Raw genomic sequence first — 26,351 nt, 5'->3', positions numbered from 1 at the left:
TTAGGACTTGATCCACTAGTTTTCCACACATTTCTCTTATATTTTTTAGTTTAGCCTTTGTTTTTTTTTTAGTTTGTCTGTACTTTTTTTATTGGACTCACCCAGCCAGTTAATTATATATTTTGTCCATTCACTTTATACCTACAGTTTTAAATCCACATGATGTTTGCATATTTTACAATGTTTAACTTGGCCATATGTTATGCACCTTATTAACTTACATAACTGCTTTGTATCTTTGGTGATTTGTATTTCTTCCACCCATAGTTTTTACCTATACCGAATTTCATATTTGTGTTTAGGTTTATATTTTAAATTATAATTGCCTTTCAATTTAATTTATTTTAATTAAATGGTATTAGTATATTTATTCGTCTATCACTCTTTGTTTTCTTATGTCCATAGGTTGTTTTTAACCCATATGATGTTTATTTTCCTGAATGTTTTACTACTACTACTACTACTTATCATTTCTATAGTGCTACTAGATGTATGCAGCGCTGTACACTGGACATGAAAAGAAAGTCCCTGCTCGACAGAGCTTACAGTCTTATATGATTATATTTGGTTATTTTTAGTTGATGATTGGATTCCTGATGAAGGCAGTTGTGCCAAAACACGGCCAATGTAGACGCTGTACCTTTTAACCACTGTACATCATAATGTGTTTATCAATTATAAGCTGGTATGTCATCCATACTTCATAGTGTCTCAAATATTATCTTGTTCATCGCTAGAGGGAAAACCTTAAAAGGCTAGTATCATCATCGGTGTTGAGATGATCTGCAGCGAATGCCTCTGCTTCGTTGTCATTGAATTCATATTCCTCCTAATCAGTAGAATCATACAAAGTCTGGTCTCCAAGTAAACCTGCTTTTTGAAATCCATTGATAATCAAATGTGTTTTCACTGCCTGCCATGCGGTGTCAATCCAGCAGCAGACTTCTGCATAGGTAGCAAATTTCTGTTTCCCTGAAGGAGTAATTGAGCGCATGCCCTCTTGCATTCATTTATCCCATTCCTTCCATGCGAGACATTTAAATGTACGTTTAACGGTTATGTCAAAAGGCTGTAGCTTGCACGTTAGTCCACCAGGAATTACTGCTATATGGGATCCAGCAGCATTCAACATTTTCTTAACTGAGTCCAACTTGTGGGTTGTCATGGAGTCGAATATTAACAACAATTTCTTGTTGGAAAAACCCACTCCTGTGTATGCTCATGTCAGCTTAAAAAACTGAGCATGTTTGGGGAATAGAGGGGTGTGGGCTATATGCAACCTTTTTTACTTAGTTTCTTCTTTTCCACGGGATATACATGGGTGTAGGTTATAACCGTGTGCGGGTTATATGTGTGAAAATACGGTAAATATTCATAGTAAATGCTGCGGTAATACCAGTGTCCAAATAAAACAGTAGTTACATGAGTTAGGTTTCAAAGCATCTTATTCACAGTTGCAAAGTGAATTAATAGGATACTTGCCTTCTGAACTTATATTTTACTTACAAGAGGATTTTTCATTGAGACAAGGGGTTTCTAAAAATATGTCTATTCCTACCTGACAGGTGGGAAACAGATGACAATTTTTAATTGTGATCAAAGGAAAGGCTTTTTATAAAGGATATTTGCATCTGTTTGAGACATGATATAAGTAGGTAAAAATAGCAGCGTGTTACTGACAGTATGAGTCACCAACTAGTCTGGGATGTGCTGTAGTAATAAACGTAGGTTCCCTTACAATTCAGATGTAAAACAAGAAGCCTAATTTGTTTTGAATGCAGTCCTGTCGTTCAGAATTACAGGATGCATCCATCTTATTCTCTTGTATTACCTTCATTTTAATATTGACTCTGAAAGTTTACTAGGTGCTAATTTTGAACCTTTGTTTCAAATGTAGCTCTCATTTTTCTGAGGACAATCAGGACATAGGATTCTCACATGTGGCTGATGTCACCGATGAAGCCTAGGTGCAGGCGCTACTTAGCATGCTGTAATTTCTAGAAGTCTTTGGCAGGCCCCCAACGTGCATGCGCAAGTGCCTTCCCGCCTACCTGACTTGCTCAGGACCATTTCATTTCTCTGCGGAGCAGTGAAGACCTCTTTTCAATTGCTGATGCGAGTTTTTCATCTCACAGATTTTTTTCCTTCCTGCCTCCGTAGAAGCAGTGCCGATGTGCCGGTCTCTCTGAATCCAGGACCCCGCCTCTGATTCAGATCTGATATCTTCACGGACTGCCTCCACACTGGCAACGGCCCATCCTTTACCGATTCCTGCACTAGAGGATCAGCTCCAGGTCATGTTACAGGATGAGCTGGGATGCATCCTGGATTGATGTGACGCTGAGGCAGTAAGGCGCTTGTGCTAACTATGGTGCTGCTCCAGCCCTTCCTGGAGAACCATGCCATGCCTGGCAACTGTTCGTTGACACTGATGCTTCCTCTGGCATTGGGACCAGAACCAACCGATGCAGTGCTCCTTTCATACCCGTCGGGGGTGGAAGCAACCCTGAAGTCCAGGAGAAGACCTGCACTTTGGCACTCTCACCTAGAGCCTGGCCCTGCACTCAGTAGACTGAGGCAGGTGCAGACTCAAATTTCCCACAAGGAATATTTTGCTGAGTTGTAGTTGGACCACTCTTGGGGATCTGATGTAGAGCCACAGGACCTCTTGGAGGAGAGATCCCTTAGCATACCTTCAGACCCCTCCCACTGCAGGAAAGGAGGAAGTCTCCCCTAGAGGAACTCTCCTTTGTTGAATTTTTGAGGGAAATGGCTGAGACTATTCCATTTAAGTTGAAGGTCGAGGATGAGCCCATGTCCAAGATGTTGGACAAACTTAATTATGATTTCTCTCCTAAGAAAGCTGTGACAGTGCCTGTTCACAACATCCTCGAGAATGAACAGTTGAAGAATTGGTAGACCCCACTCTCTGTGCATGCAAACTCCATGTATAGAGTCCAAAGGTTTCCCGGATTTGAGAAGCTGCAGCTTTCACCCCATTTCATGGTGGTTGAATCTGCTCTTAAAAGGGCCAGAAGCTTGAGGAGCTATGCCTCAACTCCCCAAACAGGGATGCTCGCACTTTGGAATCTTTTGGGAGGAATATTTTTCAGGGCTCGATGCTTATTTCCCGCTTTCCAGTCTTACCAGCTGTACATGAACATTTACTTGAAGAACTTGGTGAGTAGCATACTCAAGTTTGCAGGTTCTCTACCACAGGAACGGGCCACAGAACTTTGCCAGATAGCCACTAAGCAGAAGGAGTACAGAAACACGGAGCTCAGGCATTTTTCATACTTCTGATGTGGCATACAGACTTTCTGCTATAGGTATCGGCATGCGCAGACTCTCATGGTTGCATGTTTCAGACCTTGAACTGGCAATTCAGGAAAAGTTGGTGGCTGTCCCTTGCTGAGGAGACAACTTTTGGGGGGAAATGATGAAAGCGGTGGTGATAAAAAATAGAACTGATACCATCAAGTCCATGTCTCAGCCTGCACCTTCTGTGGCTTCCACTTCTTTGAGGTACTACTCTCAAAGGCGTGGGTTCACTCCTTCATCCCATCCTTTATAGGAAGCCCAGCCTCCGTGCTTCCATCCTTGACAGCAGTGACCCCAGAAGTTCCAACCAGCTCTCCATTTCTAAGCAGGGAATGAGCTTTTGACTGGCTCCAGCAGAGCATAACAACAGTAAAAGTATCCATCCCAGATGACCTACCAGTAGGAGAGAGGCTGGTTTATTTTTCTCAAGAAAAGTGGTCCCTTGTAACTTCAGACTGGTGGGCTCTCCAGAAAGTCTAGGGTGAGGGTGCGTGAGAGTGTCTCCAAAGTCCTGCTGGCTTCCAGGAAATATTCCATCAAGAGGTGCTATACTTCTTTTTGGAAATTATGTATTTTTATTATAGCAAGGGCATATGTAGGGACAGATGCCAGAAAAGTGCAGCTGCAGTGCTCTGTGGTAAACAGAAGAGCAATCTCTGTCACGAGGGAAGGAGGTGGATCTATCACACTTCATTTCACTCATCTGCATTGTCACCAGAGTCCTCGTCATCTTGGTTTCTATTCAGTTTGAGGAAGTCGATTAGCTTGTGAGCATCTTCCCCAGTAGAAAGGTCCACAAAATCTTTGGGAAGCCTGTAGCTCAGATAGGGACTAGGCTGGACTGTGTCTTCACTGGTTGTATAACAAAATGCCGGATGATCCTGCTCTGTAGCCTCCCCTTCACCATGATTGTCCTTTATGCTTATCACACCTGTCAGTTCGTCCCAGGTGAATAGCAACGAGTCTGTAACTTCACCAAATGGGTTAAAATTGATTAGCCATACTCTACCCGAGCTGTCTCTGTATATATCAAAAACAAAATCCTCATCTAAAAATTTATATTGAATGTGTTCTCTGAAGAAATCCTGAATAGATCTACAGATTTCCTCTCTCTGTTTACAGATATGTACATAGTGTTGTGTGTAATCCCTCTGGGATATAGCTATAAGTTTATTTTCTTTGACGAAACACCTAAATTCTGCCCCAGGAATTAATTTGCACCATTTCCGGAGGACCAACTCATAATCCATGCATGGATCCGGAGAATCATCAGCGCAGTGAATGAACGGCTGTGTAAAGTCATGAGTGATAAAGTCCGAGCTCTTGAAAAGTAGGAAGATGTCGCTGACAGTTTTACACTTCAGAGAGCTGTTCAGGGCGATCCAGTAGGCATCCTGCAGCAGAAAGCAGAAGTTCACCTTCAGGGCCTGATTTCTGAGCACAGTTCCTCTTGTCACAACTGTTTCTCCTCCCTCGGGGCGCTCCAGTTCAGCTTTGGAAAAATGCTGCCTCCCAGGGAATTGATAGCTTCTTGTACTTTTGATGCAAACTCCGGGAACTCTGGGGCCGTCAGCGTTGTGGTGTTCTCATCATCTGACCACTTCCAGATACCACCAGTGTACCGTCATTGAGTAAATAGTCTTTCACGTTCTGAGGCAGTGGAAGTATTACGCTGCGGATAGTGAACCTCTTAAACAACGGGTACCAAACGGAAAACTGACAGCGCAGGACCTGTTCCTTCTTCATACTGGGAGAATTTGCACCGGAAAAATGAGGTGCTATACTTTTAAGTGACAGAGGTTTGCTGTCTAGTTTGAGGGTAAGGCTAGATCTTCTCTTGTCCTACATAAAAAGAGCTTGAGTACCTTCTACATCTCTCTGAGTCTGGTTTAAAAACCAACTCTGTAAGGGTTTACCTCAGTGCAATTAGTGCTTACCATCACTATGTAGAAGGTAAGTTCATCTCTGTTCAGCTTCTAGTTGTTCGCTTCATGAGAGGTTTGCTGTTGACACCGTCCTCTGTCAAACCTCTGACTATGTCACGGAATCTCAACATTGTACTCATCCAGCTGATGAAAGCTCCTTTTGAGCCACTTGATTCATGTTATCCGAAGTACCTGACCTGGAAGGGCATGTTTTTGGTGGTGATCACTTCAGCTCGCAGAGTCAGTGGCCTTAATAGCGGATCCTCCTTGCATGAAGTTTCATCATAACAGAGTAGTTCTCTGCTCTAAGTTCCTTCCTAAGGTGATGTTGGAGTTCCATCTTAACCAATCAATTGTCCTTCTAACATTTTCCCCAAAACCTCATGCCCATCCTGGTGAAAGTGCACTGCACACTTTGGCCTGCAAGCAAGCCTTAACCTTCTATCTAGAGTAGACTAAAGCTCATAGACAGTCCACCCAGTTTTTTGTTTCTTTTGAGCCAAACAGAATGGAAGTTATCCAACTGGCTAGCAGACTATGGTGCTCATTTTCAAAGTACATAGACTTACAAAGTTACATAGTAACCTTGTAAGTCTACGTGCTTTGAAAATGAGCCTCTTTATCTCCTTCACTTCACTGAGGCTGGTCTGACTCTTAAGGGTCATGTGACTGCTCACAATGTCATAGCCATAGCTGTGTTGGTAGACCACTTGAGTTAAGCCTCCATTGAGGAGATTTGCAGAGCTGCAAAATGATCTTCAGTCCATACATTCACATCTCACCACTGTTTTCAGCAGAATAACCAATGCGATCCACCGGTTTGGTCAGACAGTTCTGCAGAATTTCTTTGGCATCTAGAACCCAACAGCACCCTCCTAGGCCCATTCTTTTCTGTTCCAGGCTGCATCTTCACAACAGGAATGTTTTTGTTGTTAGAGTTGTTGGTTCTTGTTGGCCTTGCTGTTTTCAGTAAGCCTATCTAGGGATTTTCACGTGTGAGAATCCTATATCCTGTTTGTTCTTGGAGAAAGCAAAGTTACTCACCTGTAACAGGTGTTGTTCAAGGACAGCAGGGCAAGTATTTTCACATACCCTCCCACCTCCACATGAAATTGCATTCTTTATACTTTTTTTCCAACTGTGGGTCCCATGCGAGTCGAGCAGGTGAGAAGGCACCCACGCATGGGCAGTAGGGGCCTTCCAGAGGCTTCTGGAAATGACAGAAGGCTCAGCAGTGTTCGCACTGGCACTCTGTCAGTGATGTCACCCACATGTGAGAATACTTGTCCTACTGTCCTCAGAGAACACCTGCTACAGGTGAGTAACTTTGTTATTCTGCACTTCTAGCAAAATTGCTTAGAAAATTGGACCTATTATGGCTTCTCCCTCTATTCATGGCTTTTAATGATTCTGACATCACTGAGGGGCCTTTTTACTACAGTGCATTAAGTGGTTAACAATCAAATTAGTGTGTACTATTAGGGCATTAGCATAGTAATTGTTACTGGGTTGGGCATGACAGCTTATGCTAATTTGCACGCAAACTGCATGCCATGTCAAGATGTGTGAATTGGGCAGGTTATGGACTGAGAATGGCTTTGAACTGTGTATTGCAATTAGTGCACGGTACTTACCACATGCTGTTTGTGCAGTTAGGACAAGTGCACTTAGCACCTCCTCAACAGAAGGCATTCAGTGCATTGATGCTAATTGCAAAAAATGTTAGCGCACTCTAAATAACTTTTCTGTTTAGTATCTGTAGGGGATATGTGGGGCATGCACACAAGAGTTACTGGATGGCCTGTTCTAAATGACTTTGACAGGAGATATTAACAGTCTTAAAAGAAGAATTTTTATTTCATAAAGGACACCAGTAGCAGTAGAAAATCCTATGACTGTAAGAACAATAAGATACAGTAAAGTTATATTGTATCGTTTTTATCCCTAAAGATCAAAATGTAGAATGGAGCAGTGTTTCCCAAGTCCGGTCCTGGAGTACCCCTTGCCAATCAGGTTTTTAGGATATCTACAATGAATATGCATGAAAGAGATTTGCATATAATGGAGGCAGTGTATGAAAATCAAGTTCATGCATATTCAGTTAATCCACAAAAACTTTACACACTTGTAAATAAGCTATTGAATACTCAACCCGTAATTACAACAAACAAATCCACTCTAACAGCTGATCAATTGGCGTCGTATTTCAAGCAGAAAATAATTAAAATCAGACAAGAACTAAATAACTTCCTAACATCAATAGATCATTTTCTTAATCTACATGATCCTTCACTACAATGCTCCCAAGTAGACAGAATCTGGTCTTCACCCACTTACAATTGATCAAGTCAAATGTACTCTTCACAAATACACTAAATCACAATGCCTACTTGATAACTGTCCTAGTTACCTTCTCAGATCAGCCCCTAATTTACTCATAAGCTATTTGCACTCAAAACATAATCTTAATGCTATATCAGGGACTATTACCTCTCAAAGTGGCAACATTATTTTGACTCCCATACCGAAGAATACCCAAACCAGCCTAAGTGTAGTCTCTAACTACAGACCAGTGACTTCAATCCCATTATTGGTAAAGGTAATTGAGGGGTTAATCACGCACCAACTGATGGACTCTTTCCAACTGCACTCCATTTTACATAGCTCACAATTCTCACAGTATTGAAACTGTTCTTACCACCCTCCTAGCTAAATTTAGACAAGAACTTAGCTTTGGTAATAAAATATTAATTCTTCAATTTGATATGTCCAGTGCCTTTGACATTGTTGATCATAGTAGCCTTCTAAATATCGTTGACCATTACAGAATCTGTGGAGCTTTGTTAAAATGGTTCTCAGGCTTCCAAAGGTCTAGATCATACCAAGTGAAACGATCAGGTACAATTTCATCAGCATGGTCTCCGGTTTGTGGAGTGCCCCAGGGCTGTCCATTGTCCCCCATCCTTTTTAACATAATGTTGATTCCATTAGGCAATTTACTGGAGAAAAATGGTCTCCCAACATTCATTTATGCAAACAATGTTACCATCTATATTCCATTCACTAAAGAAAGAAATTAAGTTACTCATATCATCAGATTAGATATCTCTGTCTAATAGAAACTTGGACATCCAGTTTCAAGTTAAAACTTAACACAAAACAGAGAGGGTCTTTTACTCAGGCGTGCTCACATTTTTGGCATGTGCTAAATGTTAGAGATACCCATAGGAATACATTGGCGTCTCTAACGTTTAGCGCGCTCCAAAAACATGAGCGTGCCTTAGTAAAAGACCCCCTAAATTCTTAATAGTTACTAATCCTTATCACACTACAAATCTTGATGAGGATTAGTAACTATTAAGAATTACAATAAAAACATACATAAAATCAACAAAACATAAGTTAGTTAAAAGTAATACCAAGTTTTATGATGGGGAAAACAGGAATAATGTCTGTATGTTTCTTGTTCTCAGTTACTGGATTATTGCTTGTAGTAGTATCCTCTGTATAATAATTTCTCAATCTGCGTCCCTGGATGACTGGCTGGCTAGGTTCTTGACCGTATGCAAATGAGCTACTACGTAATCGGCTCACCTCCAGTCTTCCCTTTTTTTCCCTCTCAGTGTCCCGCCCTCGCGGAAAGAGGAAATTACATCAGAGGAGGGTGGGACAGTGAGAGGGAAGGAAAGGGAAGGCTGGAGGTGAACCGAGCCTGCCGCCGCTGCTGCGACTTGAGGTAAAATAAACGTTTGTAAGGCAGAACGGCAGGAAGGAAAGGAGGGCTGTTGTGGGAGAAGAGGGTGGGCAGGTGAGAGCTGGGGTTGAACTGGAACTCGGGTGCTTAAAAGGGGGGCAGGTGGGGGCTGCGGCGAATCACTGGACATGGATGTGAGGGGAGGGGAGAATCGCTAGACATGGAGGGGAGCACAGGGGAGAGAGGGGAAATGGAGGGGAGGGCAGGGGATAATCGCTGGACATGGATGGAAGGGGAGTGGAGACAAGAAATTGCTGGACATGTAGGGGAGGGCACACAGGAGAATCGCTGGACTTGGATCCTCTTTAATCCTATTCACATAAGCCTCCCTGGTGGTAGTGAGACACAGTTGACTGCCTTATCTTGCTTTTACTTCATCTTGATTTTTTGAGCAATAGATATGTCACTGCTTCTTGATTATGTCAGATGTATGAGCAAAGTGGAGAAGTGATGCACATTAATTGCAATCTGAGAAGGGAAAAGGAAATGGGACTTGATATACCGCCTTTCTGGGTTTTTTGCAGCTACATTCAAAGGGTTTACATAGTATATATAGGTACTTATTTGTACCTGGGGCAATGGAGGGTTAAGCGACTTACCCAGAGTCACAAGGAACTGCAGTGGGAATCGAACCCAGCTCCCCAGGATCAAAGTCCGCTGCACTAACCACTAGGCATCCCCTGTTGGCCCATTGCTGGAATCTTTGAAGCACAATTTGAAAACATTCATTTCATTTGGAATTGCCAGCTATATTCTTCCTTCCATTATATAGCTGTTTTTTAAAGTTTGCTTTTATCTTTTCTGTAGGATATGAGAAATTTACGATTTGCATTGAAACAAGAGGGTCACAGTAGGAGAGATATATTTGATATTCTCACAAAGCATGCCTTTCCTCAGTCACATGGTTTGGTAAGTTACCTTTGTTGTACAATATTTATATTAGCTTGATATTATGAAATGATTTTGCCATTGATTTTGTTAATGTTATTTCATATCATCGAAATACTTCTGGAATTATTATGGAAGATGACACTTCAATCTATATTGCTGATAGCATATTCTCAGTGTGCATGTTTATCCTTTTTTTATGTCTCTATCTGTGGCTGCTAATGACTATTGATATAGTGGAGGGGGAAATATATTATGCCTTCAACAGTGGGGATTCACATGGTAGGAGTTTTCCTTCTTTTTATTAGCTAACTCAGGGCTCGACAAACCCCAGGTCCTAGGTCGCCATGGTGGCTAAAAAATATGGGGCCTGGTGCTGCAGCACTGAGCATATGGGCACTTTGCTGGAGCTGTGAGAAGGAAAGAAAGCAGTCCTAGTAATTCTTAATACGTCCTCTAAAGCTGCATATTGAAGCACACGCACAGCCCCCCCCCCCCCCCCCAGTGCTGATTGGCAATGAAAGGAACTAGTGGCTCACATTGGATCACAGCTTTCTTCTCTGCTGCAGGGGAGGCAAAGAGAGAGAAAGAGTGCTATAGAGGAGGCAAAGAGTGAAAGAAAGTGCTACAGGAGAGGCAAAGAGAGAGAAAAAGAGAGTGCTAAAGGGGAGGTAAAGAGAGCGGGGGGGGGGGGGGGAGTTTGAGGAGAGAAAGAGAGTGCTACCGGGGAGGCAAAGAGGGAGAGTGCTATAGGGTAGGCAAAAAAAAGAGAGTTCTACGGGGAGGCAAAGAGAGAAAGAAAGAGAATGCTACAGGGAGACAGAGAAAGAGAGTGCTATGGGGAGGCAAAGAGAGAGAGAAAGAGAGTGCTACAGGGGAGGCAGAGAGAGTTCTACAGGGAGGCAGAGAGAGAGAGAGTGCTATGGGGAGGCACAGAGAGAGAGAGAGAGAGTGCTACAGGGGAGGCAGAGAGAGAGTGCTGCAGGGGGGGGCAAAGAGAGAGGGAGAGTACTATTTATTTTATTTTTTTTGTTACATTTGTACCCCGCACTTTCCCACTCATGGCAGGCTCAGAAATTAAGCCCTTATTTGAGATTTTTCTTAGCTAGAGGGAATTTTCTTTTGGGCCTGTGGCCTGGTTAGCCAATGAGAGATTTCTCTGAACCAATTTTGAAGAATTTAGTTGAGCTTCTTCCAAAGTATGCTGTCTAATGGTTTTTAAGTAAGCTATTGTTAGACTGCTGCTCAAGAAAAATTCTCTATCTTGTGAAAAGTATCAGTTTTCTTATTTTCCTGTTTTAGCTAAGCTTAATGAGTCATCTGTGATCTCTCGGCTAAGACATGTCTTCGAGAAGTCTTGCTTTTTGAAACCAGAGACAGTGCTGGTATCGATAGTTGATGAAATAAGGCTGCTTATGGATCAAGGGGACTCAGATTTTTTGGTCCGCGCTCTGTCAGCTACCTTTTGTACAATAAATCTTAGACTTGCTGCACTAGGGTTTGGTGGTAGGGGTGCTGACTAGTTTAAAACATTTCTATGTGATAGATCTCAGAGGTTTTTTTTTTTTTTTTTTTTGATCATAACTTATCTTGGGCATAGCCTTTGCTCTTAGTGATTCCTCAAGGATCCCCATTGTCAGCTGTTCTTTTAACCACCTATGAATTCTGATCTCTGATTAGGAGTCTTGAAGTGGAACCTTTATGTAGATGATCAATTTGTACCAGGGGCGTATCTGGACTCCGGCGGTAGGGGGGGCCAGAGCCAGAGGGAGGGGGCACATTTTAGCCCCCCCCCCCGCCGCCGCCGAGCCCCCACCGCCACCAATGACTCTCTCCACCCCCCTCCCGCCGCCAACCCTCCCCCGCTGCCGTTCTTACTTTTGCTGGCGGGGGACCCCAACCCCCGCCAGCCGAGGTCTGCTTCCACCTGCCGCTGCCGTAAAAACTTCTTCTTCAGCCGGCGGGGGACCCCAAACCCCCGCCAGCCGCCCCGCGGTGTTTAAAATTCATCTTCGGCCTCCGTGGCTGTGCTGCTGTGATAGGCGCTGTTGAAATCCACTTCGGAGTCTGACGTCGTTGTACGTTGTACGTGCTGCGACGTCAGACTCCAAAGTGGATTTCAACAGCGCCTATCACAGCAGCACGGCCACGGAGGCCGAAGATGAATTTTAAACACCGCGGGGCGGCTGGCGGGGGTTTGGGGTCCCCCGCCGGCTGAAAAAGAAGTTTTTACGGCAGCGGCAGGTGGAAGCAGACCTCGGCTGGCGGGGGTTGGGGTCCCCCGCCAGCAAAAGTAAGAATGGCAGCGGGGGAGGGTTGATGGCGGTAGGGGGGTCCAGGGCAAAATCTGCGGGGGCCCAGGCCCCTGAGGCCCCACGCAGATACGCCCCTGATTTGTACTACCTTGGGTAAATTCTTGGGAATCTCCTTTGGAGGTTTTTGCCAAGATAATGAGACATCTTAGATCAGATGTTACGTTAATCATCTTAAATGTAACATTGAGAAAACTAAGACCCTCCAGCTTAGTACATCAAGCTACCTTGATGAATATTTAATTATAACCTTTGTAAATATGTCTTTGCATTTGTCTTCCAGAATGAGGAATCTTAGAGTAATTTTAGACTCTAGTTTATCCTTAGAAAATCAAATTGCAGCTGTAGCTAGCTTTCTCAATACAAAATTTAGTGAGGTTGTGACAGTCTGTTTTGTGTCCTTAATTTAAAAAAGACAAAAATCAAAAGAGTGTGACCCTCCCAGGTAATACAGGAAGCAAAAAAAGAGAGTGAGGGCAGCCAAAGGAAAAACACTGATGAGGATCAAATGATGAGATACCAGAATAGAAAAATTGTATTTATTTTTTCAAAAGTCCAGATTAAAATACAAATAAGGCACAAAACACTTTACTGTTTTCATGAAATCCAGGAATAACAATAGAAAATGGCTTTCATAAAAAAACTCAAATGAGTTTTATGAAAGCATTTTTTATTAAAGCCATATTATGTTTTGATTTTGTGAAAACAGTGAATGTTATGAGGCTCATTTTCAAAGCACATAGGGCCCTGTTTACTAAGCTGCATTAGAGGCACGTTAGCATTTTTAGCACTTGCTAACCGTGTAGATGCCCATAATTCCCCGGATTCTATATAGTGCACCTAGAGATCGGGACAGATTCTATAATAATGCGCACAACTCAATTAGCTTAATAAGCTAATGAGCGCTGATAACAGCACTTAAGCAATAATGAGCACTAATTGGCACTGATTAGAATTTAGGCGCACAACTTGCTAAGTGTATTCTGTAACAATGTGCGCTGAACTTTGAATGCGTGCTGAACTTTGAATGTGTTCAGGCAAAAATGGGCATAGTTATGGGTGGGGAAATGGGTGTTTCGTGGGCGTTTTGAAATGTACACGCCTACTGATAGAATATGGCCCAGTGCGCCTACATCTATGCTCCGATATTAGCGCCACATTTTCATTGGTGTAAATGGATGTGCATAGATTTAGGCGCTGAAATATCAACTAAGCGTATTCTATAGTCGGCACCTAGATTTCAGCGCCAATTTTATTTAGGTGCCATTTATAGAATCTCCCCGATATTCCTATGGGCGTCTACACGGTTAGTGCGCATTAATTTTTAGCACGCGCTAAAAATGCTAGCACACCTTAGTAAACGGCCCATAGACTTAAAGTTACATATGTAACTTTGTAAGTCTATGTGTTTTGAAAATACACCTTCAAGTAATTTTGTAAGTCTTTGTGCTTTGAAAATGAGCACCTATATCTTATACCTGTATTTTTATTTGGACTTTTGAATACTTGTTTCTATTCTGGTGTTTTACTGGTTAATCCTCATCAGTAATTTTCCTTTGTCTGCCTTGCTTTCTATTTCTTCAGGTCTTAAGAGTTATGCAAGCTGCAGTGTTATCACATTCAGGCTATAGTAGTGCAATTCATGCTGGTTTAACAAAAAAGGCTTCTTGGCTAACTTCAAATTAGAGGCCAACTGTGTTTTGGTTTTGGTTATGGCGCCAGAACTGTCTCAAAATCCTTTTTCTGCCTGGTTTTGGTTGCAGCCAAAAAGTTATTGTTTTGGCCGAAAATGACCATGTGTTTTCAGTAGAAACTGAAAATTTGTACTTTGGCCCATTTGTCTCCCTCCCTTCCCCTTACACAGGAGTTGCCCCTCCTCTCCGGGCCTGGTGGTCTAGGGGTGTAGTTGGGTCAGGAGCAATCTCCAGTTACTCCTGGCCATTCTGGTTGTGCTCTCAAAATGGCTGCCATGACTGGCCCATTGCTCCTGCCCTGACTAAACCACCAGGGATTGTAAGGTAGTCTGGGGTGGAGAGGTGGCTACTGTTTTTCTTTTTTCTTTTTTTTTTTTTTGTACTATGACTGCAAGTAATGCAGTTATGATCGCAAGATCTTAGGAATTAACCTCTCTGTGGAGTTATGATGCCAGCTGTCACTCTTAAGTGTGGCACAAAGTCAGCCACTGTAAAACTGATGCAGGAATTACCACTATTGTTAGCAGAATCTGTGGTATTTCAGGAGTCAAACACCACACACCAGAATGAGAGAGAAATCTTCTTTATTTGCCAGCAAACAAAGTAGGACATCAGCACTAGCTCTCTCCTTCTCTTGAGCTCTCTGTGTCTTGTGTCTTGTCTCTCTCGTCTCGGCTCCTTCTCTAACGTAAGCTGCTTCTGTTCTCATTTATATATTGTCCTAAACCCCTCTAGCCCCCCTTTCTCACCAGATGGTAAAGAATAGATTGATTACCCTGTCTTGAACTAATTATCTCTACACATTTCAGTTACATAGGTTTCAGATATTTCCTAAACTGACCTATGACCTGGGGCCTCTCAAACTTGACAATGTGGCACCTATCTCCTGCATTTTATTATTATTAAATTCTCAGATTCCCAGCTAACTTCATAACTTGAAATACTAACTGGACTCTGGCATTCATTAAGGGACCAAGGGGCCAGTCTTGCTTAATGGCACACAGACATGGTTTGTTATTACTTTCAGAAGAACAGTCCTACACTTAGTTATAATCAATCAAGGAGAAGAGTTGACTTTTCCTGACCTCTTTCACCTAGCTAGGACTGTGGATAATTCAAACCAGATGATGACCTCTTAAACTGTAGGAAATCTCACTTGAAAAGTCAGACAAAGATGTAACACTGAATTGAAAAGATATTTTACATAGAGAAATAGAACTTATTAATTAAACAGAATAAAACATATTTTAAAATAAGCAGAAATCAGAATTCCTTATAAGACAAAATCTAAATTATCAAGAATATTTAAATCTAAACTATCTCCTTCTAAACAGCATTCAGTCTAATCTTTTAAAACTGCCTGCTTGCTAATCCCCTCGAGACTGTCCAGTATGCCTTACTTAGAATGGCATCCAGATGTGGTTTATTTATTCCTATGACCTAGCCTTAACAATCCATCACTCAAAAAGGGACAAAGAAAGTTTTATTTCTCTCTGACCTTTCTAACCTCTAGTCTAGCAAAAGCTAGACATTTGAGTAATTAAAACCAGATGGCATTCTACCACTTTCAGGCCTGAACCAAGTTAAACAGAATTAACAAATTAATATGATTTCTCTGTCCAGGCTGCCTCAAAACCACTGTGACTTTTAGTTTCATTTTTCATTAGCTGCAGTCCACGTTTGTAAAGGTTGTTTTGCTTGGAGGTAAAATATGGTCTTTCATTATTTATTATATTCTGACTTGGATGCTGTAGATTTAGCAGAGGGATGTATACTGCAGGTTCTGACAATCCTCAGTGGCTCCCTCTGGTTCACATTCACACAACCAACCTTGAGTTTTCAGTTTCATTTTTGGCCAAAACCAAATAAGTTTTGGCCACAGTTTCAGTGGCAGTTTCAGTTTTGGCCAAAACTGGGAGAAAAAAAAAAGTTTTTGGTTGGCCTCTACTTCATGTGCTTCAAAATATGGCCTAGTGCTGTCTTCTGGGGGTTCATAAGTGCATGTGTGGCACAGGAGTGGCTCTACTAAACTGCCCATATAGTACTGACATGGCAACCTCTCCTGCACCATTCCTCCCATTTTCACCTCCTAGTCCATCTCCCTCAGTGTGTTGAGCTTTTATCTGAGCTCTATGTACGCTGCTTAAAAGATGGTGGAGGCAGAGGTGGTGCCCTGTGAGATGGGGGGGAGGGGGGTTGCAGCCATATTCTACATGGAACATATGCTATGTGGCCCTGTTCACATATGCTGTTTCTGTGAGCATATGTGCTTTCCTTGCATCTGTCCTTCCCTGCATCTGTACAGTACTGACCGCTGCCCCTCCCCTCCAGGACGTGTTTTTTGCTAATTACTGTATGTTTGTCATGCGGGGTTGTTGACATTTTTCCTGCTTCCTCTTTGTCACCCTCCTCTGTCTTTCCTGTGAGGCCTTGGATCTGTGCAGTATTTCCTAATAGTTTTTCTTTTGGAGTGATGTGGACCTGGCATATGGCAGACATCTGAACAGTGCTTCCTATGTCCTTGCTCTCCCCCTTGATGTAGGGCTGCATCTACTGTCAGACTGCAGCACTTTATAAATTGACTTCATGTGTGGAATTCTGTCTGGGGAGGTGAAATGGGTGTTATTGGATCACATATGCTCTGTCCACATATGATGTCCTCTTTCTATCCCTTTCAGAGTCTTATCCAGTCTTGCTGTGATAAAATGTTGGTGATATGTCTGTGGCCCATCTAATCATGTCTACCTATTTAACATATGTATGCAGTTCAAGACACGTCTACTTCCCTTCCATATTCAGTCATATTCTTTTCCCAGCTCTGCCCTTCTGTTGGCACTTAACATCTCTGTAGAAGGTAAAATTATGTCTTTCCTGATAATTTTCTTTCCTTTAACGCAGCAGATGAATCCAGGAACTAGTGAGTTAAGTCCGCCTACCAGCAGGTGGAGATAGAGATAAACAAACTAAAGGCAGTGATGCCAGATGGCCAGCTGTTTCCTCAGTTAGTATGTCATTCGTAAGCATTTGCCAAGACCAAAAATATGAAACCAACAACAACCAGAAACCATCCTCACTATGAAAAACAGAGAACCAAATAAGAACTTCGAAATAACTGCAACTTGATCCAGAAATCAGAATCCTTTCCGGGTTCCCATATCTGTTTGAACTCTGCAAAAGAGAACCCGGAAGGAAAAATTAGCCACACTGTGTGGAAAATGAAAAAACCGTTGGCTGAACTAGGGAGGGATCCTGGATTCATCTGCTGCGTTAAAGGAAAGAAAATTATCAGGTAAGACATAATTTTACCTTCCTTGTCACTTGCAGCAGATGAATCCAGGAACTAGTGGGATGTACCAAAGCATTCCTTAAGTAGGGTGGGAAGCCGATGCTCCTCGCGCCAACACTCCCGCCACAAAACTCGCATCCTCCCGAGCATACAAGTCTAGCCTGTAATGGTTCGCAAAAGTATGATGGGACGCCCAAGTAGTCGCCTGACAAATCTCTTCCAAAGATAAGGCTGACGCCTCCGCCCAAGAAGTCGCCTGTGCCCGAGTAGAATGCGCAGAGGAGGCTGAAGCCGAAGAGCCCCGCATAGGAAACGGACCACATCAGAGTGAGCTGCTAAAAAGGAACCTTCCAGTTTGCCCCTAAAACAAGCTAGCATGGCCATCTGCACTCGAAGGGAATTATATGCCAATCCCTTTTGAAGACCATCCTGAAGGAACTCCAGAATAACCAGAATGTCCGCCCGAAAAGGCGATTCAGCATGCAAAGCACACCTCGCAGAGAAAGCTTTCCACACTCGCACGTATGCTGCTGAAGTAGACTGCTTCTGTGCCCCCAAAAGAGCGGCAATGACTGGTCCTGAAAATCCCTTCTTCCTCAGCTGCTGCCTCTCAATAGCCAGGCCGTAAGACCAAAGTGGGAGGGATTTTCCATCTGAACTGGCCCTTGATGCAGCAGATCGGGAGTTACTGGAAGTCACAATGGTGGCTCTGAGAGTGCTCGAACGATATCTGCATACCACAGCCGTCGGGGCCAGTTGGGCCACTAGAACGACCGGCCCCTGATGCCGCCCTATTCGGCAAAGAACTCTCCCTAACAGAGGCCATGGAGGAAAAACATAAAGTAGCTGTTGTTCCGGCCATGGCTGGAGAAGAGCGTCCAGTGCTGCGGATCCTGGCTGCCGTTTGCGGCTGAAGAACTGGGGAACTTTGGCATTGCAAGCCATGGCCATGAGATCCATTACTAGTCTTCTCTAACATTGACAGATCAGCCGAAAAGCCGAGTCCGACAGTGTCCATTCTGCTGTGTCCAAAAGAGTCCGGCTGAGAAAATCCGCTTGAACATTGTCTTGACCCGCAATGTGCGCTGCTGACAGACTCTGAACATGTGCTTCTGCCCATACTAGAAGATGAGATGCTTCCACTGCCAAGGGAAGACTGCGAGTGCCCCCCTGCCGATTGATGTAGGCCACCGTCGTGGTGGTGTCCGAGAATACACGAACCGCCTGCCCTTGCAGAAGGTCCTGAAAACTCCGCAGCACATTCACGACTGCTTGCAACTCCAGATGATTTATCAGTCAAGTCGCTTCGAAGAGGGGTCCACGATCCCTGGGCTACTCGATGAAGACAATGGGCTCCCCAGCTCGCAAGGCTGGCATCCGTCACGACTGCCATCCAATTGGGAGATGCCAGAGAAACACCCTTCTGCAAATTGGCTGACCGGAGCCACCACGCGAGACTGTCCCTGGCCCGGCTCGACCAAGGAAGGCGTCGTTGATAATCTAGCGACGTCAGCAACCATCTGCTCAAAAGGAAATTTTGAAGAGGCCACATGTGAGCCCTTGCCCATGGAATGACCTCCATGGTCACTGTCATGGAACCGAGTAAGAACGCTGCCCAAAACGAAGACACTGAAAGGCTGCGTTGGACCGCCCCGGGCGTCTCTCTGAAACGTGACCTCGAGGCTCCCTGCCTGGAAGTAGACTTGGGTCTATCCTCTGGAAGACGCTGAGATTTGGAATCCCCTAAATCTTTAACAATCTTTTCTAGGTCTTCCCCAAAAAGCAATTTCCCTCAGAAAGCCAATTTAATGAGCCGCTGCTTAGAGGCCATATCTGCGGCCCAATTACGGAGCCACAGAAGACACCGAGAGGAAACGGCAAGGCCATGAGTTTGGCCAAAGCATGGACCAAATCATACAAGGCATCCACCAAGTACGCCAGCCCAATGTCCATCAGCGACATCTGAAGAGTTCCCGGCCTATCAGACTCCGAAATCGAATCCATGACAGAATGTAGCCAACTGAGACAAACTCTAGCCGCATAAGAACTACAAACAGAAGCTTGAAATGTCAAAGCAGCCACCTCAAAGGCATGTTTTAAAGAGGCCTCTAGCCGTCTGTCTTGCATATCCTTAAGTGCCACACCACCTTCCACTGGAAGAGTAGTCTTCTTAGTGACCGCCATCACCAGGGCATCCACCCTAGGTAGAGCAAACTGCTCTAAACGGTCCGCTGAAACCAGATACAGCCTGGCCATAGCCCTGGCTACTTTCAGACTCCCATCCAGATCCGCCCACTGGACCGAAATCAACTCTTCAATAGCTTCATGTACCGGAAAGGCCTTAGAAGGTTGTCTGGTTCTAGCCATCTTGGGGTTCACCGCCTGAGAAGCTGCAACCTCAGGGTCCTCTATATTCAGGGCTTCCAGCACCTGAGAGATAAAGGAGGAAAACTCCTCCTTATGGAAAATCCTCACGGCGGAAGAGTCCTCCGGTTGGCCAGTGAGGACACCGTCCTCCATGTCCTCTACCGCGTCTGCTCTGAGAGAGTCACCACAGAGGAAGCTGCAGGCGACCATATGCAGGACCCCTCCTCAGACCCCAAAGAAAGCCTAAGCTTTTTATGGGAGGAGAAATTCTTGGGGGAAAAACCCAAAATCTCTTAGTTACCCCCAGACCCCCTGAGAGAATCAAAAGTCGAAGCTGTCGCAGCCACGTGAGGGGTGGGGGGGGGCAAGGCCCTTTTCAACAAAAATGCCTGATGGAGTAGCAAAATAAACTCTGGTGAAAACCCCTCCCCCGCAACAGAGGAGGTCGCAGCCATTGCACCTGCACCACTGCCCACAGTGCCTGATGGCCCTCCCAACTCCCCTACCAGTGGAGAAGAAGCTTTGCCCAAAACCGCTACCAGAGCCGGCTCCGTGACCGATCGCAAAATGGCGCGAGAAACACCAGGCTCTGAGCGGGAAAGCACGCTCTCAGGGGGGCTACCGCTCTGTCGAGTCCCGCAAAATCAGTGCACCCCATGCTGCAAAGGCTCCTTGCCGAACGCCGTTTCCCGCATTGGGAACAGCGTTTTACCGCCTCCACTGCCATTGCCCGCCCACGAACAGGAACCCATCAGGACTTACCCCGGACCGGGAAAGCGCGGGAATTGACAGCTGAGCCGAAGAAAAAAACTCTCCGACTCCACTTCGAGGCAGGCTGAGACAAGCAGGCAACAGAAAACAGGACTCGGACAGCAGTAACACAAACCTGCTCTCAGCAAAAACACACTTCCCTGTGCTTCTCTATTTCTCTTTTAAACAAATTCTATGGTTCTCTCTTTTTTTTTTTTTTTAGTGAGGAGAAAGAAACAAACAGGGAAGGAAAGGAACATCAAAAGCCTGAGGGAATTTGAGGTGCAGCAGGGACCCATCAACTGCGTATGCTGCCAAAGGGGACACCACCAGTCCGCCACCCCCGGCTCAAACTGGCCACCGGCCCAGGAGAACCCTCAGAGGCCTTGGGCCCAGGAGCTGGAGAAAAAGCCGTCCACCACCTACTGAGATAGAGACATACTAACTGAGGAAGGAGCTGGCCGTCTGGCATCACTGCCTTTAGTTTATCTCTGTCTCCACCTGCTGGTAGGCAGACTTAACCCACTAGTTCCTGGATTCATCTGCTGCAAGTGACAAGGAATGCAGCATTCCTGTTAAACACCTCTGCAGTCTCTCCCAGGCCCTCTTCATCTTTGTATGGTCCCTCCTCCTGCCAGGTACAGAGAACAATTTATGTTTCTTTCTTAGGAACAGCCTGGCCAGGAGGAAGGGGGTCTGATGCCCTGAAATAAGGTAGCCTGCAACATCAATGCACAAGTCGTGTACATGCACATGTGCCCCATCGCATCTGATCATTTGCATTTGATACAGTGTGTGCATCTGTTCTGTGAAGGGCACACCCACTTGTGTTCTCTTTATAGAATACATGCACACATTTTGTTGCTCATCAAAATAGTGTGAATTGGACTTCGGCTTCCACAGGACAAACAATGAGTTCTCATCGTTTGTCCTGTGGAAGCCGAAGTCCAGCTCCTGCTATTTTTATCTTTTTCATGTTCCCCATGGGACTCCTGTGTTCTTCTGCTACAGTGGACTGTTTCGCACATTTTGATGCTGCCATTTAGCCGCACCCCTATTAAATTGATTGCTTTTTATAGAATTGCCCCTTTATTGCCTGGGAAAACAAGGCCAGCACCTTAAGCTTTATTTGAGATCCTATCAGGAGCAGTGCAGTTCCCTTAAGAAGGGGTTACTTGATCCATATGTAGTCTCCTGATAATAGTCCTTGCCATTGCATTCTGTTGTTCTATATCCTGCCTGAAGGGGAATACCACAATGTTTAACTCAGTGCCTACTCACTTATGCCACTGCACCTCCTTAGATGCATTCAAATCCGGTCTTAAAACATTCCTGTTTCAAGATGCATTTTCCAACATCCCATGATTACTTCCTTTCATTAGTACCTTTTTGGGGGAATAGGTGGAATCCCTGTGAGTCCTGACACAAGAACAGAGTACCTAATGTTTTTACCTTTCCCCCTCTTTTCTATCATTAATTGGAGTTCTCCCCCTTAACCCTATTGTATATTGTCCAGTCTGTTCATCCTACTCAAATAAATTTTAGACTGTACACCACCTACCTGGTACTTCGCATTAGGTGGGATAGTAAGGTATTAATAAACTTGAAACTTGATTTAAACAGTCACCAGGTTTCTTCAGACATAATTTGTACGTACCTTTTGTAAAGACTCTGGATTCAGAGCAAAGATCTATAAACTTGGTTTCAGTAAAATCAATGGTACATTGATTAACAAGGTAAGAAAAATGAGGGGAGGATGATTTGAAGAGGAACGAGGCAAGAGGTTTCTGACCCTTATGCTTTGTTTTTAAAATGGAACTTGTATAAAGCTATTTGCACTTGTATCATGAGAGTAAATGTATTAGATTAACAGCCATTTGTTTTGAGAAAATATCTTAAAAGTCTAAACAAGGCATGGAACCAAAACAGATTTGAGGTTTTAAAATGTAACAAGGCCAAATGGTGTACTCAAAATAAAGATAGGAAAACCTGCCTATCAACTTTTATCCTAGACTCCTGAAAAACTGCAGTGAAATTAAAACGGAATCAGTAGTTCAATCAACTAACTGTACCAAAGCAGGGCAAAGTACAGGCTTCTAGATTTGTTATAGAAAGCACCTTTACCTAAAATCTGAATTAAAATAGCAAAGTAGTAAGCTACGTGTGCATATGGAAATTTCAGGAGGTTCACCAGCTAGTTTCGATAGCTTGATATTTAAAGAATTTCTATGTCAGTTTTTATAAAAGCTAAAAGACCTTTCTATTCAGCAAAAGTTGAAGTGTACTAACCTCCTCCATCCCATTCCTCCTGCCAAAACTGTACACAGGCTTAAATCTGGATGGCCCAGAACCTGATACAGCCCCCTTCCAATGCCAACCCAATTTTATTGTACTGTGGAAAAAATGTTATGTACTAAGTAAGTCCAAATATTCTTCTGTTTACACAGTCCAGGAATTTTGTCCACTTTTGTTATGGCTAAATTGTAGTACAGGTTGTACAGTCTGGGTTGCCTAAGTACCCCTTTTATTGATTATTTAACAGAGAAATAACATGCTTTCCCATGTTCCATTTTAAGTATGTTGTGTACTGTTTTATTTAAAGAAAAAAAACTGTACAGTGGTTTGGAAAAATGCGATGGAAATGCATAATTAAGTATTGCAAATTTAGAGAGCACAAGATTCTGCTGAGCTTGGGAGATGAACCTGTCAAACCTCATAGACTTACCAACCAGGAACACAAAAAGGTCAGCACGAACATTCCTGAATCTCCACTGCCCCAGCTGCACAGGACTAAAATATAAATCAACATATGCATCCAGCTTTTCCTACAGAAGAACGCAACTATGGGAATGCATTACCAAACGCCATAAAAACAATGCACGACCTAACAAACTTCCGAAAATCACTAAAAACCAACCTGTTCAAAAAGGCATACCACAATGATCCATCCTAAATACCAGACAACGAAACTTATACCAGAACTGGACAAAACCGAACTCTCTATACTTGACTACTTCATTTACTTTGTCACTTATGAACTTTAATTCAATACCACTTTGTATTTCTCATTCCGGAAATGGCGATTGCCATTACGGCATAATGTAAGCCACATTGAGCCTGCAAATAGGTGGGAAAATGTGGGATACAAATGCAACAAATAAATATATAAACGTTTATTTGCCCACGTGAATTTCTTTTCTAAAGTCTGCCTCTTTATGTTTGTCATATTGAGGAAACTATTGTTGAAATAAGCATTCCAGTTTCTACAATTCATGTGATTCGTTTTGTTTTTAAGCTTGTTTGGCTTTGTGTGAGTACAGATGTCCTGGCATCAGGACTACATGAAACTTCCAACAGAGGGAGGGAGGGAGAGAGAGAGAGAGAAAGAGAGAAAGACAGAGAGAAAAAGTAAGAAATGTTTTTCCTAGCAAATTATTGCTAGGCTTCTGGATAAAAAAAATAATTTACCTGTAGCCACACAACAAGTAAATAACAGAGGACATCCACATCATAAGATTGCTTCATGCTCCCAATTTAGCTGTGTAATTACTAAATCAGCTCTCCTAGTTGGAAATTAACAAGGCATTCCACTGTTTATTTGGGACAAAATAGAAATTCTGTGGAGATCTACATAGTGTTTCAAAGTCATCAGGAGCAGAGGTTTCCATGAGAAAATTTGTGGAATAACAAAAGAATCTCAGCAGACCTTTAATAATAACATTTGCAATGCAAGTAAAAATAATTTTTGCTGTCTTACTGTAAGGCAGAAGAAAAGTTATTCTATTTGGCAACTTGTTCTCCGAGTTTGAAGACATGCTGCATGAGCCTTTGATGATACCTTGTTCCATCTGTTGGTTGATGAAGCTGCCGGGCCTAATTTCTCCTGTTCCACTGTTTGTAGCACCTGCAACAGTTCTCTTCCACCTATCCTTTGAGGAAGTTAAAGCCTGTCAACATCACGGCAGAATTGCAGAGCATGGTTGATGGTCATGATTTTTTTAATACAAATTTTCTAGTTGTGCTTTAGTCCAGTTTACAATTCATGCTCTGTTTCTAATGATAGACATGGCCTTTATGATATTTCCACCACTGCGTTTAGTTTTCTGGTGATTGTGTTCTTTTCCATTGTATACTTGATGATATCTGCCTGTAGGATGCTCACATATCTATAGGCCCCTTCACTGTTTAAACTTTGATGATATTATTGTAGGGCATTTTAATGCTTTCAATATCAACCATTTCCCCTTTTTTCATAACTAGCCTAGAATGGGTGGCAGAGCTGGTGGTTGGGAGGCGGAGCTAGTGTGGGCAGACATATACGGTCTGTGCTGGGGCTGGTGGTTGGGAGGGGGGACTAGTGCTGGGCAGACTTATACGGTCTGTGCCGGGGCTGGTGGTTGGGCGGCAGGGATAGTGCTGGGCAGACTTATATGGTCTGTGCCAGAGCCGGTGGTGGGTGGCAGGGATAGTGCTGGGCAGACTTATATGGTCTGTGCCAGAGCTGGTGGTTGGGAGGCGGGGATAGTGCTGGCAGACTTATACGGTCTGTGCCAGAGCTGGTGGTTGGGAGGCGGGGATAGTGCTGGCAGACTTATACGGTCTGTGCCAGAGCCGGTGGTGGGTGGCAGGGATAGTGCTGGGCAGACTTATACGGTCTGTGCCAGAGCTGGTGGTTGGGAGGCGGGGATAGTGCTGGGCAGGCTTATACGGTCTGTGCCAGAGCCGGTGGTGGGTGGCAGGGATAGTGCTGGGCAGACTTATACGGTCTGTGCCAGAGCTGGTGGTTGGGAGGCGGGGATAGTGCTGGGCAGACTTATACGGTCTGTGCCAGAGCCGGTGGTGGGTGGCAGGGATAGTGCTGGGCAGACTTATACGGTCTGTGCCAGAGCTGGTGGTTGGGAGGCGGGGATAGTGCTGGGCAGACTTATACGGTCTGTGCCAGAGCTGGTGGGAGGCGGGGTTGGGAGGCGGGGATAGGGCTGGCCAGACTTATACGGTCTGTGCATTGAAGAGGACAGTACAAATAAAAAAAGTAGCACATATGAATTTATCTTCTTGGGCAGACTGGATGGACCGTGCAGGTCTTTTTCTGCCGTCATCTACTATGTTACTATGTTACATTTGTCTAATCCAAATTCCATGGCAATATTTGCACTGAAAATTCAGGTGATATTTGGCAGCAATTAGATTTCCAGTTGCCCTTTCCCATAGAGCATATACTAGATGTGATATTTTTGGGAGATGTCTTTCCAGTCTGGTAGCCTAAGGCTGTCTTTCTCAGTATGACTGATAGTGGAATCTTAGTTATCACAAACAACAAAGGTGAGAATGAGTCTCCCTGAAATATTCCTCTCCTGATGTTCACCTGACCCACTTTTTCACTTCCAACTGTCATTTCCGTTTTCCACTGACTCATTACTTTCTGCACAAATTTTTTGATGTTTTCAGCCACTTCAGTTATTTCCAGGCACTTCCAAATCCTACTCTTTGGCAGTGAGTTGAACTAATCAAACTACATTCAGGTTTGTTTTTTGACGTTTGTAGTTTTTCAGGATTATTTTATCAGTCAGAAGCTGATGGTTTTTGTGTCTTTTTCAATGGTTTCCTTTTTGTTCCACTTGAATCAAATTGTTTCTTTTCAAGTGGTCCTGGACTGTGTCCGCTATTATTTCTGTCAACAGTTTGAACATTGTTGGCAGTCAGGCTATTGGCCTGTAGTTGTTTGGGACAGTCCCTCTCTTAACAGGCAGTAAGGCTTCACAGTTGTCAACCAGTCTTCAGCCTGCCCTCCTTGCAGTATGCTGTTGAACTGTTCACTGTTCTTGGATTTAAACTGGCTAGTTGTTTGAACCAGAAACGATGCAGTTGATCTTTTCTAGATTCTGTTCAGTTCTTGACAACTAGCTTTTACATAGGTTTTCCAACCACATCAGCTTCTGCTTTTTTCAATCATGCAACTTTTTTGTTGTAATATTTGTGTCCCATAGATTCTTCCAAAATTGAGCTGTTTCTTTTTTTGTCAGCTTGTTTGTTAGCTTGTTCAGTTTCTGTAAG

At 43.7% G+C, this 26,351-nt stretch overlaps 2 protein-coding genes across 2 annotated transcripts in view; one reads left to right on the top strand and one right to left on the bottom strand.

Annotated features, from left to right (window-relative positions):
* The window catches only part of MTM1 (myotubularin 1), a 199,101-nt gene that overhangs the window by 89,343 nt on the left and 83,407 nt on the right, over positions 1-26,351 (top strand). Inside the window, exon 6 of the mRNA XM_030208931.1 lies at positions 9,808-9,909. Within this exon, the coding sequence (XP_030064791.1) occupies positions 9,808-9,909 (102 nt within the window). The remainder of the gene's footprint in view (positions 1-9,807; positions 9,910-26,351) is intronic.
* On the bottom strand, positions 3,884-5,081 carry LOC115473814 (cell division cycle protein 123 homolog). Its single transcript, XM_030208932.1, is given in 3 exon segments — positions 3,884-4,715; positions 4,793-4,923; positions 4,926-5,081. Coding segments are annotated over 3 exon segments (972 nt in total). The 5' UTR covers positions 5,068-5,081; the 3' UTR covers positions 3,884-4,016.

Source organism: Microcaecilia unicolor, chromosome 7 (genome assembly GCF_901765095.1).
Source record: "Microcaecilia unicolor chromosome 7, aMicUni1.1, whole genome shotgun sequence".
Classification (NCBI taxonomy): domain Eukaryota; kingdom Metazoa; phylum Chordata; class Amphibia; order Gymnophiona; family Siphonopidae; genus Microcaecilia; species Microcaecilia unicolor.
This window is presented reverse-complemented; position numbering and strand designations above follow the sequence as displayed.